Here is a 15487-nt window from a genome sequence, read left to right on the forward strand (position 1 = left end):
AGCCTGGTAAATAGCTCAAATCCAAGAGAAGAGAGTGTTTCCTGCAAAAGCAATAACAAAGTGAGGCATGTAGGGCCTATCTTTTTAACACTATTCATATGTGTGCCAATTTGTCAATGAGTATAATTCATAATTAGTTTGAATTCTGCAGGAACTAATTTCATCTCCTAACTGCTATATTCTCTATTGAAGAATTTTTCTTTACAACCCATGTTGCAAGTGTGTTCTGGTTTTCTTCCCAATTTCTAGAAAGATCGAAGCACCCCTTGGCTTCCTTTTGCTAGGAAAGGAGGCAGCCCTCCATTTATTATTTTACAGTAACATTACTCTATCTCCTAACTACGTCATAGGCAGAGCGGCACTACATAGGAAGGAAGCTGCAGATCATCTAAAAAGAGACAGTAACGTGAGATGAGGCAATACAACACCAGGATTATTATTAGCATGGCTTGGGGGGGGGGAGAAAGGAAGGAAACATTTCTACATTAGCAGGCACAGCTGCACAGTCCTGCATTACTACTTTGAAATATTCTAAACATACAAAGTTATTTGAAAAGAGTACAAAATGAACAGGGCTTTACATTAAAATAATAGTTGAGGCTAGGCACTTTAAAATCCTTTTGTTTTTGTTTTAAGTGTGCCTTTTTGTGCTCCTTAGATTTACCACAATTTAAAAAACATAATTTCCCCATCTTGTGTCATTCCCTTCTTTAGGCACCAATTATGAAGTACACTTTCAAAAAAATCAAGTGTATTGAAATTAAGTGGCTAAAAAGGCCCCTTATAAGTCTGACAAAGTATTTTTAATTGATGAATATATATATATATATATATATATATATATATATATATATATATATATATATATGCTAATCTACCTCACAATTATGTATAACCAAGAATAAACTAATCATTTAGTTTCCAGTGCCTAGAATGTAGAGCCCTGTGAAGTGTGTGGTTGCATAAGAAATATGATTTTGTTTTATTTAAACAAAACTTAGAGCTCATTAATACTATCCTATAAAGCTGTAATACTGACAGTTAAGGAGAAACTGCATCGCAACTTGACAATACTAGAACATACTCCTATTAATTCTATACACATAGATAGTAATAATGGACATCCTCTAAGCATTATGAAATCTCTTTGATTGCAGCAGGAAACAGTTATGCAGTCGTCCCACTAAAATCAAGGAAAGTTAAATAAGCTTAACACTAGATAATGTCCAATGTGTAATCCACCCTTCTTCCTGGCATATTAATTGCCAGAAGCTATAATATCCTATCATTGTAGCGTAGTATTCTACACCATATCTGCTCTGATGTAGTGTTCTACTTTGTGTTCCTTAACCATTAAATTCTCCTCCCAAACAGGCAATATTATATTGCATATTTCATTTTTTTTCATGTGCAACTTTTTTATAGCTTAAGCCCAAGAAGCCAAGCAGAGCTGGGAACTAAAGGGCTTCAGAAGGTTGCCTTCTTCCCCATAGTTTGCCTAAATATTTAAAACTTAGAGGAAAGATTTTTGAATTTGTAAGCAATGATAATGACAGCAATTTAACCACTGCAGCAGATTTAATGGTCCATTTTTAATACCCCCATTATACTTCTGACTTTAGAAGCTAGATTCCATCACTTCTCAAGCCTACTAACCAAGGAGACAGTTTTGCCATCTCCATCCCTGGAAACATACTCGCAACTCTGGAAAAAGCATCGGTTAGTAACAGCGGGTACACTGTACCTGATATGCTTCTTTAGCACTTACCCATAACCCACAAAACCAAAGCCATTCATTTTGGAAACAGCAAATACTCTTCCACCATTAACTTCTTAACAGCCTTTTCCCCACCCATGCTTGTGACTCAGTTACAGTTAAGACCACTATAATACACTTTGTATTACATGGTTTAACAACATACTAATATAAATCCACTCATCACTGCAATATTAATATAGTGGGGATTAATGCTGACATTCAAAAGCACAAATATCAGATGCGTATTTACGGCTTCCTATATTCTGTTTTAATCACAACAGATCTTATACTTATCACTGCAAAAAACCTGGTTATTAAGCACAGAACTTTCCGACCTGTCTCCACATGATCGAATATGACTTACACTGGGGTTACTACTCTTGGCTTTGGATGCGGATTTTGTGCGCACCCTTTTGGACTGCTCATGATCCAACTCCAGATGTTCAAGGCGCTGGGTCAGAGCCAGCTTTTGCTGAATAGCCATGCGCAGCAAGGAATTGAGGGTTTTCTTTTCATCTTCAGCTGCAGCAAGCTGGCGTTGCATTTCATCCAGCTGAGTGACATATTCATCACACCTGCAACAAAAATGCACTTTTAAGCCTTTGAGTACTAACACACAAGAGTTAATTCATGTATTCCTTTTAAACACATTTATAACTCACAAGAATAGTCTATTCACATATGCATGGCCCCTGCGTACCAAAAATCACTCCTCAGTATCAGCTGTAGCAGCTCCTTGAGTGGGCAACAACCTTGATTGTGACAGTGCGTGGCTTTTGTGACTTATAGACAGGATCAAAGGGGTGCAAGCTTTTCATATAGAGCATGGCTGACTGGGAAATTCTGGGAGTTGAAGTCCAGACATCTTAAAGTTGCCAAGTTTGAAAAACACTGATATAAGAGCATACTTTTGACATAGCAGGTAAACCTCATACACAGAAATGTCAGGTTTACTGAGGCTTGCCAACCATAAAGCAAGTCTACTTGAATTGAAGCCTTCAGCATGACTAAAATTTAACTGCAAACTCTGCTAATATATAAAGATTACCATTTTTTTTAATCTTCTCCCTGTTTTTTGTTTTTGTTCATTACAGCTGGGAGATAGAATAGTGTCATTACCATCTTTATTCTCTGCAGCTTTTGGTACATCTCACAATCTATCTTGCACCTGTTGAAGTTATTTACATGGAATAAGTCAAGTTGCTCCAACTCCTTCAGCAGCCTCAACATTTGAAGACTGTCCTAACTGCCAACATTGGGGGACCATGCCCAGCTTCTTCTACACCAAAGCATATTGCTCAATATAAATAAAACGTATCAGCCCCCTAAGGCAGTTTTTGACATATACATACATTCAAAATATAATTCAAACTTTAATTTCAAAAAAATCCTTCATAACCATTTCACCACATGGCAATAAAATTAAAATAAATTAATAAGAAACATCATCACTAATCACAATGTTCAATTCACTAAACCAATTAAAATCACACCACCATCTCTTATAGCAACAATAGCAAAACCCCTCCTTCTCTTCATTAACAAGGAACAACTTTAAGATATAACTGTACAGCCTCATCAAAAGGCCTTTTCCAGCTGGTGTAAATTCCACCAATGCGGGGGCCCTGCAGATCCTCTAGCTGATCTCATGATACATTCTATTCTGGCTGGAACAAACCACAGAAAGCAGCCATGACCAAGGGTGGAGGTTTAATTCGTTTATACTTCGTTGCATCTATCTCCAATCGCTTTGGCTCCTAATTTAAGTGGGCATTTTTCCCATAATACAAGTTATGGTTACTTTCCATGATTAGTTCTGGAAAGTGGTAGTGTACATCCTGCTTTTGGCAATATGTCTCATGGGTGACAAACCATAGACTGCCAGAGTCAGTATGTATAAAGACTATGCAGTGTTTTGGATTTCCACTACAATAGCATGTGCCTACAATACCTTAAAGCTGTTGCACAATCCCAGGAACAGCAGCAGTGCATTACACTGTTGCAGAAAGGGGCAATGTTGGTGTTCCCCAGCTTCCTAGTCCCTCTTGAAAACCAGATCCAAAGTGCTACACAGTGCTAGTGACTATGCTGCTTCAAGAGGTGTGAGCACACAAGAGTTGCTCACCAAATGGCTTTACTGTATTATACTAGTGTGCCCCTGACATGCCATCAGAACTAGGAATCCTGATTTTCACATACAAAAATCAAAATATTCTTTTTAATTATTAAATAATATCATATGCTAAATTGCAACTGCTTTATTTACATAAATTTTCTTAACACATTTTTTTCATAGCTTATTTTTAAAAATCAAACAGATATTTACAAAAATTTTACAGGTCTGTTTTTAAATCTCCCATTTGCCATAAAAATATCAAATGCATGAGGTTTCACTGAGAATTAGCAGGCTGGAAGAATGGTATCCTCCTCCTGCCAGCCTGCATGTCTTCCCTTCCTCATCACATTCCACCATGCAATGGAAGGCAATTATTGAACTATTGGGCAGCGAGGCTGCTAGCAAGCTATAATAGTAACTGTATACAAATAACATTGAATTGTTGATACATTTTTATAAGGAGCTGAAAATGCAGTACATGGATGAGGAACAGTTGATATTATTGGAAACTGTTCAACAGACAGCTCTTGTTTTCATTACTAGGATGCAGGGTACAAGGAGCTGAACCTTTACATTCTATTCTGTACTCACTGGCAAGAGGAGAGAAAGTAGAGAAAGAACTCTAGTTCCACCTCACAACTGAAGCAGAGCCGAAAAGAAAGCATCTAAACCCATCTGTTCAGCTCAGAGAGCATGATCCATGGGGTCGTACGCTTGAAGCAGACTTATCAAATGTAATATAACTGTGCCTGCCTTCTTTTTTCTCTCTGTTCATAACTGTGGGAAATGATGTTGCCTAGATAACCTGGTCTGAACCAGCTGAGTTCTTAACTTCTCAGGGTGATTTCTTTAAAACAAAAACAACAAAATTAGAAATCAGGTAGCATCTATTAAAGATTGATAAAACAATCTGTATGCATTACAAACCCACCCGCCCACCCACTCATATATAATGTTCTTCGTAGTAACTAGCATCCCAGTTCATACTTAGCACTAAGGCACAATGTCGTATATTTGCTTTAGTATGATGTGCAAACACATCTATTATGGCTGAATGTTGCACGTGAACTAGGTCACTACAATTTGTTAGCATGGTTATGAATACCCATTCACGTTTCAAATTTTCTTGACAGTCTCCCTTTCATTCAGGGCTAGGATTGTTAGTATTCCATTCTCATCCTTTCTTGAATTACAACTCAGCCTTCTACTCAAATGCTACCACATTAATATCTTGATTAAGATGACAAGCTTCACCCCCATGAACCTTCTCAAGAGAATTTCACTATTTTATTGAAAGGATTCCAATAATGGTATGAAGAACCTAGTTCATTCAGCAACTTTTCTCCCATGTGATTTGTAAAAATCACGTGACTCAGACACAAATGCTATCAAATTCTATCAAATAACATTCAGTGTTGTTCCAGTCTTCAATGTTTGTTCAGTCCTTCTTGGCATTAAGGCATCCCGGCAACCATTAGTTGCTTCCAATCCCAGATGATTGTCCTCACAGGAGTTACTACAAAGATTTTTCATGATGATGCTTGTTCTCAGCAATTGTGATTTCAAGCAGGGAAGCCTATGATTATTTATAATGTGTTCTTTAACTGTGATTATACACCTTTTATAGCATTTGACACATAGCTATAGTTTCCAAAACCACCATATTTCTGAATGAGAAGGAATCACCCAAAATCTTTTATATCTTCACTTAGCAGGCAGGTTTTAAAAACTATCACATTTTTCTTCTTAACCACAACTGATTCATAACTTCATTTTCATAATGCTGTAAATTCTCATTTTTTATTTGCTTAAAAAGAAGAGCCATGACTACCGTCTCCTATATTTCACTTAGTGGCAGCATAGAGAATATAGATTCAGCCTCACGATCTATGTAATTAAAATTAGCATCTGAATAAGAAAAAACGAGTTTCACATCCAAGCCCCACCCCTTTCAAGGTTACTGGTATAAACCATACATACAATTTCACTGGCCGCGGGATTTTACCTGGTGGCAAACATGGCCCTCAGAGAGGAGAAGGTTGCAGCGTCTTCTTTTAAAGCCTTCAGTTCATTGCGCAGCTTCATCATCGTCTCTGTAACCATTGCCTTCTCATTTTCATACTTGCTTTTCAAGTTTGCAAGGGCCACTTCTGCCGTCTTGTTGTGTCCCCAAAATGAGCAAAATAAAACATTCACAATCATTTTAAGCTTCTACGAGCTAGTCAGATAAAGGGGACTTTAATGTATGCACACCCACGCAGACTTGACAATGCAGGCAATTAACCCAACGAACAATTAAAATATAATTCATTATTTCTGAAGATACTTTTGATATGTAAATTTAAGAAAGAATCAGAAATGTTAGAGGTGGAAGTTCATTGGGGAATAGCCTTTTAACATCAATGTTTTACCCAAATCCGTCTACCCAGCAATAACTGCAATGGAAGTGTCAAAAATGGCACAAATGAAAAGACTTTTATTGTGCTGCTTCCTCCACCATCTTACCCCTTTGATTTTCTCCGGGCCCACTCCCTCTGACATGGCTGCTTCTACCACCTTCACTGATGAGATTCAGGAACGAGTAAAGAGAAATGACACCTGATACTGCTACCTTGCTGAATCAGGCTAAAATTCCTTCTCCACTTTCCTACTTTAAAAACAACAACAACGAAGTGTTTTTTACTTCCTTTCTGGCAATTCTTATTCAGTGACATACTTTTCATACTGCCATTCAGACTATTATCCATCCTTTTTGGATATGTCTAACTTTGCCTTAAAACCATCTAAACAAATGATTAAGCTACACAAGTTGCCAAACGTTTTTGGGGAAAAGAGAGAATATTTGTCTCTGACTACTTTATCCTTATTATACATAATTTTATGTATTTTGGCCTTGCCTTCTTCTTAGTAACTTTTTCCTTAAATTACTGTTCATCAATAGAGATTTGTCTTTCTCTGCATCTTTTCCAGTTCATTACTTTCAATTTAGATGTACACAATATTCCAAAAGTAGCTTAATGATAGATTTATTTCAATCAGAGTAGTGAAATGCAACAAAAATTGGTTATGCAGGCAAAGAGAGACTGACCCAGAAGTTATAAGAATCAAGAAGTGTGGATTATAGAAAAACCTTGCTTCCAGGAGGGAGGATGATGGGCCTTCTGGCCACAAGCTTCTACAATACTACAGGAATGTCAACCCTTATGCAGTGTTATGTGCTGTCAAATATACTAAGAGCTGACAAATTATCTGGGGATGAAATAGCAATTGATTCTTATAAAAAGGGTGCTGAATGAGCTACTGTAATTACATTTCTGGAAGACTATCAATATGTATGTGTTGAATCCTTTCTCTGTGCAATGTAAATAGTGTAAAATTATAGTGGCTCACACTCAAATCTCACCTGTTTGTTGGCCTTTAGTACAGTCCTCAGTGTTGCAATCTGTTCTCTCTTGGTGCTTAGCAGAGACTTCAGCTTAAGAATTTCTTCCATAAGCGCCTCTTTATCTTTGTCCACTACTGGCCCAAGTTCCTGTGTAGTCACCCGCTGCCGCGACAGTTCAGTTGTTCTATCTACTGCTGCTTGCAAATGCTTGATCTGATCACGAATTATGGCAATCAGGTTGTAAATGTTCATAGGTTCCTTCCGGGGATCAGATACTGGTGAAGGGAGGGATGAAACTGGTGAAGGACTGCTTTCACCACTCCCGTTCTCTGATTTTCCTAAGTCTATCGACAATAAACCTTTAGAGAGCAGGATTGGCGATCTGTGGCCTTTGCCCTCTGGACTGGTACGTCCTCCTTTGCCCTGCTTGTAATAATCTAGCATCACTCTGTTGGGGGTTTCATTATTACACATGCATACATGGTGATATAAGTTGGCTAATTCCTCACTGAAGGTGACCAGTTCATCTTGGGCTACACTAAGGCTGCCCTGTGTTTCCCCAGCAACATCACTGACTTTCCTGAGTTCCTTCTCCAATCTGATGACCTGCTCTCTATCTTGCCTACTACATTTGTCCAAGGAACTGATCTTTTCTGTCAGGGCTTGAGTTTCTGTCTCATACCTGCCCTTATCCTCTTCATACTTAGATTCACACTCTTCATATTTAGCCTTGAGACCTTTAAGTTCCTCTTTCAAGTCACTAATCTCTGCCATAGCTACTTTATACTTGCACTCCAGGATCTCTGGGCCATTGATGTCAACCTCATAATAATCTCCATCTTCATGGCTGTCTCGGTCTTTTTCATTGTCAAGAGCAGACTGACGTTCCTTGCTGACCTGGAGCTTTTTCATGGCATTAAGGTTCTCTGTGAGCCTGCCAACTTTCTCATGCTGCTCAGAAAGTGCACCCCGGGTGTTCTCCAGTTGTTTTTGTGATTCTTGGAGTGTAGACAACAAATTCATTTTTTCCCTCTCCATCTATAATGAAAAAAACTGTTATTTTCTGAACTCATATATGGTCCTATAAAGGAGCTTCACATAAATGAAAAGTCTCAATTTAACACCTGGCATTTACAGGTAAATGTACAAAAGGATATTAGTCTAAGATTACTGAATCTGAATGTTTTAGGCTATCCTTTCCAGAATTTGGAATCATTACCAATAATCTTATTTTGTATAATTTATTCTCTGCTATTTGTGTTTTACACAGAAATATGTACCAAATTACAGGCATCTACTGTACCAGGGTTGAAAATGCATTCAGATGTTGGGGATAAATATGTCACACAACACAACTTAATTCTCACAGGTTGACATATTTGTTACATGTGATGGATTACTATTACTCTGTCCCAATAAACAGTTGCAACCTCATGTTTCTCTGGAGGCTGTAATGATGTAACAGTGAAGTTTAGGCAACTGTGTTAAATGAAAATAATATGTTCAGATACCATACCTAACAACTTCTCTAATTTTTCTTTATTATACACAGAATAATACAGGTAGTCCTCGCTTAACAACTGCCCTGTTTAGTGTCTGTTCAAAGTTATGATGGCACTGAAATGTAATTTTATGACTGGTCCTCGCACTTACAACCATCACACATTCTCCGTGATCATGTGATCACCATTTGCAAGTTTCACAGCTGGCTTCCAACAAGCAGAGTCAGTGGAGAAGCCAGCAGTAAAATCACAAGTCGTGGTCACGTGATGTCTTGCTTAATGACTGCAGGTAACTTGCTTAACAACCGCATTGGTTAGCAACGGAGTTGCTGGTCCCAATTGTAGTCATTAAGCAAGGACTATCTGTATATCATATATTGATTATGTAAATAAAGCCAATCCACAACAGTCCAACTGATGATCAAAAGAAATCCTACTATCTGTTATGGTAAACATATATTTTTGTAATGTTCATTTGTAATGTTCATGAGGCAAAGATGTATTGTACAAAATGAAATAGCTTTCTTGTCAAACAAAATAATCACTTGGAATTTGGATGGGATATTTTTATTCTTCAAAATTATACCTAAAGAAACTAAGCCAAACTAGAAAAGAAGTAATCTATTGTGAAGGCCCATATTTCAGCAAACTATTTTAAATGCCTCTACAGCAAAATCAGCAAATGAATATTAGCAACATTATAAAGTTCTATATGATCTCATGGGCGTCCATTTTTTTCTATTTTTTAATTAGATTTTTTTCTACTTTTAACATTTTAAATTTATCCCCTTTTTTAAACAAAATCAAAATAAAACTTTAAAAAGTTGGGTAACTTCTATGAAATCTTGTGTAAGCACAAAGAGTTTTTGCAATATCTGCCCATCTCATGAGATTTCACCTAATATGTATAAATTATTTAAATTAATCTCAGTATCACTGGACATAATTTACAAATGTGAAATGTGCCTTCCTGTAATGTTACAAAATTAAACATCAAGGCATTCCAAGGAGAATCTACTAGCAACAGAGGGCTTCAAATTTAACAGATTTATACTCTATGGGGACTGAAAGCATTATTTTCCTAAAACAGTGTATAAGGTAGTAAGAAATACCACATTTCAACCTTTTTGGAACCCAGGGTGTTCTATTTGTTATTTCAAATAGAACTAATATCAAAGATATATCAAACTTAAATACCACAAATCACTTCAACAACCTCATGTAATGAAACAGATTCTCTAACTAATACATATTTTGGGAAATGCTTAATTTTAAGAGATAGATATATGCATATTTAAGGAATATGTATAGTACAGACTTACTTGCATTAGTTGTTGTTTCAGCTTTTGGATTTCAGATATATTTAGCTCACTCAGAAGATCATTCACCAAACTAGGGGCTGGAGGGAAGCTATCGGCTTTTTTGGGTGTTGATGCTTTATTATTGCCACTGTTGATTTTACTCAGGCAATTCGGTTCAAAGCCGTTCACAATCTCGTCATTATTGGGCTCGGTGGTTTCATCGCTAAACTTCAGTCCATCCAAAGAGATGTTCAGATGGCTGGTATACATGGAGTCGTTGATATTCATATAATGAGACAGCTCTTTCCGAAGATTATTCTTCTGTTCACGTTCTGTCTTCAGGGTTTCTAAGGCCTCTTCAAGCTGGCGTTCAGATATCTCCTTTAACCTTATGGCATCTTCTAGCTGACTGTTGAGGAATTCTGTAACCTCTTCTAGTCTTTTGATTTCATGCTTCAGCCCTTCAAATTCCACCTGTTACAGAAAAGTTGTCACTAAAATACCTGATAGCAAGCATGAAAGAAAGAATGTTAAAATGTTCCACTAGAAGTAGCAAAAGTTGTACAAAAAAGGAAGAAATAAAAGGGTGGTGCAGAGCTTCAAACTTTTTTTTGTAAAGTTTCCTCACCTTTACCTTCCTTTAAAATACCAATACTAGAAAGTTATATAAAATGTTGTGTTCTCAATTAAAATTTGTTCTACCTCACCTATGATCTTTCATCTGAATTATTTTACATTAGCTTATTATAAAAATGTCATTTTTGAAAATCAGATACATATGAAATATCAGGTCAGTTTCTATTCATTTCAGTAAACCCTGGAAATTCTGTAAGGAACAAAACTGACATGAATCTAACACACAATACAGATCCCAGAGATCACTTACCTCCAAATACAGCAGCTGATAGAGGATAGTACTTTGTGTGTTTAATAAATTGGATTCTGGATTGTAAAAGCACATGCCACAACACATTTGTAGGTTTTCAGGATACAAAGCTCATTGTTAGTTTCACTAAAACAGATTGAAACAATTTATTGTCTACCCAATATATTAATTTTGCTTGTGTTGCAAAAATGAAAAAAAGCAAATGAAAGGTAAGTGAAAAAAGATAAAGCTTTATAGTGTGGGGTGACCATCTTTTGGGGCTGTGACACCTTTGAAATTTTGAAAGCTTGTGAAGGGCTCACTCACACATGGCTACCTATTCCCAAAATAACTATACTGCAGGAAAATATCAATGTATCAGAAGGTGAGACAGCCCCCTAGGATGCTCTCTACTACCTAGGTAGACTTTTGTGGGGCCCAAGGACATTACTGTAAATCAGAATGATGCAAGAGGCTGGGTCTTGCTTTGCAATTTGCCAGCTGCTGCTGCTGCTGTTCCAGCTTCTTCTTCATTAAAAGAGCCTGGTGGGCACTAAGGGAAACATCTGGCAGTACAATGGTATCTGTGCACACCCATTATTTACCACTTTCTTATAGCATCAAAGGTATGAGATTTTGAGGACTAAAATCTGTGGCACTGGACACAAGTTACCTGCTTCCCTCATACACAACCATGTAACATAATAAGTGCTAAACCTCTGAAAGGATTACTTCAGTACCCACCTGATTCTGTTTCAGAATAGATACTTGTTTCTGAAGACAGATGTTCTCTTCCTCAAGTTCAGTGTAATCTTGCAGCAAACGAGCTTCTCGGAATTTATACTCTTTGATGTCATCTCGTAAGCGACCTCTCTGGATCTCCACATTCTGATTTATCTGTAAGAAGTGTATTAGCATTAACTACTTTTTGTCTTTTCTACAATAGTGCATGATCTAAAACAATCACTTCCAACTTGTGGTCCTACACAGGGAAGGTAAGATAAGGTAATAATATAATTATTTTTAACTTTTTAAAAAAACAATTATATCCTGCCTTTCAGGGTAACATTCCTCCCAAAAAATTATAAATTACAATAAAATAAAATTCGTAATAGGAAATAAAAATTTAATAAATGTTATTTAAAAGCAAAGAACTTTCTAGGAACCTTCCTATGGTATGATGGGAAAATCCAGCTGGGTAGGTGGCTTCTGGTAGCTGTTGCCTGCCTGCCTGCCTCCCTCTCTGTTCAGAGATCCTTTCTGTGGCTAAATAATCCTGTACCTTTCAGGCAATATATTATTTGCAATGTAATTTATTCACATTCCAATTTACATGAAAATTGGGGAGTGCCTATTTTACTATTTCTGAGCCATTTCTGAGAGTTAATGTAGAACTAATGGGATTGCTGCTATTGTACCAGCCTCCCTGCTGCAAAGCAGCTTCCCTACTCAATCAATGTTGTGGCTACACTGACAGTGGATTCCCCAGACTGATAGTACTGATGGACTTTAATCTGCCTTCCCTGGGCACAGGGTTGGAGGTGGCTCAGGAATTCATGGCCTCCCAGGCAATCATGGACCTGACCCAGTTATTGTGTCCCTGACTCACAGCAGTAGTTACAGATTAGACCTGATTTCTTTCTCAGGATAGTGATGATGTGATCTGGAGCTGGAGGATATCATTAATCCCTTGTCATGGTCAGGTAACTCTTGTTAGCCTGCTGATGCCCTGCACCTCAGGGAGTAAGTACCTATTTGATCTAGTGATACCAGCTGCCTGATTGGTTTCAAAGGGAACTTGGGGTTGTTTCTGCAGCTCTGCTAGTTATGCCTGTTCCATAACACTTACAAGATACTTGATTCCCAACTTGACTGCTGGGGATGCTGGCAGACACCTTGAACCATAGATTACTCAACTAGATAGTTTACATCTATCACTCAGATGAATCTCCATTATACAAATAAGGGAGGAGTAATACAAATAACTCAGTAAAATAAAAAATGTTTTCCCTTCCTTTTCAATGATGCTTAGTCATTTTTTATTTTCTTTTATTTCAAATAAGCCAGAAGTAGCATCATAATTGTAATCAATCCTGTCAGTTTTATTTATTCTAAATTTAGCAACCAAATCAGGCCTGAGTTGGACTAATCCTTTCCACAAGTAGTAAGCACACCCATCATTCCAACCTGAAATGACTTCTATGTAGACAACATACCTAAAAAAATTAAAAGCACATCTGGAATACAAAGGTATTACTCTCACAATTTAATTGTAGAAAAAATGCTACCCACATTCATGATGCCATTAAAAACACATTTATATTTATGTTGAGTTAAAATATTCATTACAATAAAATCTCTCAGATTTCCCACACATGAGAAACAAATAATGCCTTCAAGCTTATGTATAATTTAGAAATACAAATGTGGAGACAACCTTGGCAGTTGTCAATCTCTTGATATATTTTCTTCAAGAGATTTCCTTTCTCTCTCAATTAATTAGCATATATTTTCTAGTAAAATTTGCCTCTTAAGGAATAAAGATGATGTGGTGTAATCTTGTGAAAATTATATTAATGAATGCAAAGGAAAGCCTCCTTCCCCTCTCTCTAAATTACAATTATAAAATCATAATTATGGTGATATCTTTCAGCTACGTCACTCATTCTTTTTAAAGAGAGCACACAGAGTCTACTTTGTCTTGATTCATATCAAAAATGCAAAATGGTAACAGCCATGACTTGAAGGTATATCATGAAGAATGACTTGTGCACTGGTACTTTTACTGTATATTACCACAGCAGAAATGTATTGTAAGATAGATAGGAGATGCTAATTTTGAAAGAAGACCTTAACTCTTCTTCTGAAATTACTCTATCTTTCCCACCAACCTACAGCAATGTATGGAGAATCCTACTGATGAACTGTTAATCAGAATATGACTCTCCACCCTCTTGCCTGGCCACAGGATCCACCTTGCTACTAATGCACTAACAGAGTGTACTGTACTCACTGTACAGCTCTTCTAATGCATCCTCTGCAATAATTTCCTCTGCTTTGGAATCAGAGTGCTAATGCAACACTATCTTAATTTCTGTTCCTCTATAACACCATCTCTTCATGCCTAGATAACTATCCTGTTTAGATTTAGCTACGTTTTAAACTATTTTTTTCCTTCCATGACTAATTTTTTTGGCAGATACCTCAAGTATTTTTTTTTAGTCTACTGAAGTCTAGTTACACGTGCTGTTTACTTCCATCTGGCATGCCCTTTTCCTTATCATGAAGAAGCAGAAGTAGATATATGAATCCTAGGTATGTTCTCTAGGTATATAATTCACGTACATCTTATACTTTATCTCACTGTGTTGCAATTAAGGCAAACCTGGTCTTTTATTCTGAATTGGCAAGGAAATGAGTCATGCTTCTTCGCATCCTTTTGGTCACATTTTTCAGCATGGATAATCTTCTGTTAATATTAGAGAGACAAAATCCTGTCTATAAAAAAAGTATCATTCATCTAAGAAAATATTAGAAACTACTGTAGTTATTAATGAATCAACCATTTCTTTTTCATTCAGAGCACACAAATTAATTCATCTAAATTACTGCTTGCCACATTCTCTGTATTAGCAACATTGAAAGAAGCCTGTTGCTTTATCTGCTTTTTTTTTAAAAAAAAAACCTATTTAATTATCCTTAAACAACAGGAACTGTATGTTCTTAGAATATTCAGTTTTTAGTGTAGGTTTTCTGTTAAATAACAGTAACTGTATTTTAATTTTTAGATTTTCTGGTTGCAAAGTAAGATCTACATTTTTCTCCTAAGCTTTTTTATTTGGCTGGCTGAACACCTTCTGAGAGAGCACAGACAAGAAGTTAATGAAATGCTAAAGGACTCATAAGCATTTTAGCTATAAATCCTATTGGAAGCATAAGTGAGACTCCAACTTTGGGAATTTTATCTCCTTAGTAATGAAGCTCAGGCAGGTGCTTATGAGAACTTGGAGACCTGGAACAATCGGGCTACTGTGTATATAGAGAAAAGCCCCAGACAGCCAATGTAGGCAGATGGGATCTAACAAGAAGCTTAGCTGGCTACTATGGTGACAGCACTGGAACCTAAAAATAAACACTTGCTGGAAATAATATTGGTTGAACTGGTGGGGGGAGGGGGTAGAAGCTATATATAATCCAGCACCATCTTCCTAAGTAGAATCCACATTTCTCCCACCACTTCCATTCCTTGCTGTAGAATTCTTTTGTACATTTTTTTACATGTAAGCCAAACAGATTCAGAGAGATTAATTGAGAAGAAATCACAGTCTAGAGCCTTACAGGTCTTTGTGGGGCAGGGGCAAAAACCTTTCCTCCATTTTATACAAAAGCAGAAGAACTTCCCTGTGTATATTTGGAGATTCTGATCATAAACTGAGGGATATACATATAGGAAGAAAGGCCACGTATGTTCACTCACCTACAAAGAATGAACAAGATCCAATTGCAGTTTTACTGTGGAAATATTACTGCATTTGTGCCACAACCTCTTGGTTCTAACA

At 36.9% G+C, this 15487-nt stretch overlaps 1 protein-coding gene across 2 annotated transcripts in view; it reads right to left on the bottom strand.

The window, feature by feature from the left end:
• The window catches only part of BICD2 (BICD cargo adaptor 2), an 89895-nt gene that overhangs the window by 3331 nt on the left and 71077 nt on the right, over positions 1-15487 (bottom strand). The window contains exons 3-7 of one of the 2 annotated variants that reach the window (XM_088134179.1): positions 11673-11825; positions 10085-10537; positions 7279-8298; positions 5881-6032; positions 2124-2334 (exon numbers count right to left, since the gene is read on the bottom strand). In XM_088134179.1, the coding sequence (XP_087990305.1) occupies positions 2124-2334; positions 5881-6032; positions 7279-8298; positions 10085-10537; positions 11673-11825 (1989 nt within the window). Of the gene's footprint in view, positions 1-316; positions 2335-5880; positions 6033-7278; positions 8299-10084; positions 10538-11672; positions 11826-15487 lie in introns of those variants that run through there. The other variant, XM_088134178.1, reaches the window with a different exon arrangement.

This window comes from Python bivittatus, unplaced genomic scaffold (assembly GCF_059951505.1).
Source record: "Python bivittatus isolate LINGU-HERP-01145 unplaced genomic scaffold, Pbiv_v1 ctg000080_np1212, whole genome shotgun sequence".
Lineage (NCBI taxonomy): Eukaryota > Metazoa > Chordata > Lepidosauria > Squamata > Pythonidae > Python > Python bivittatus.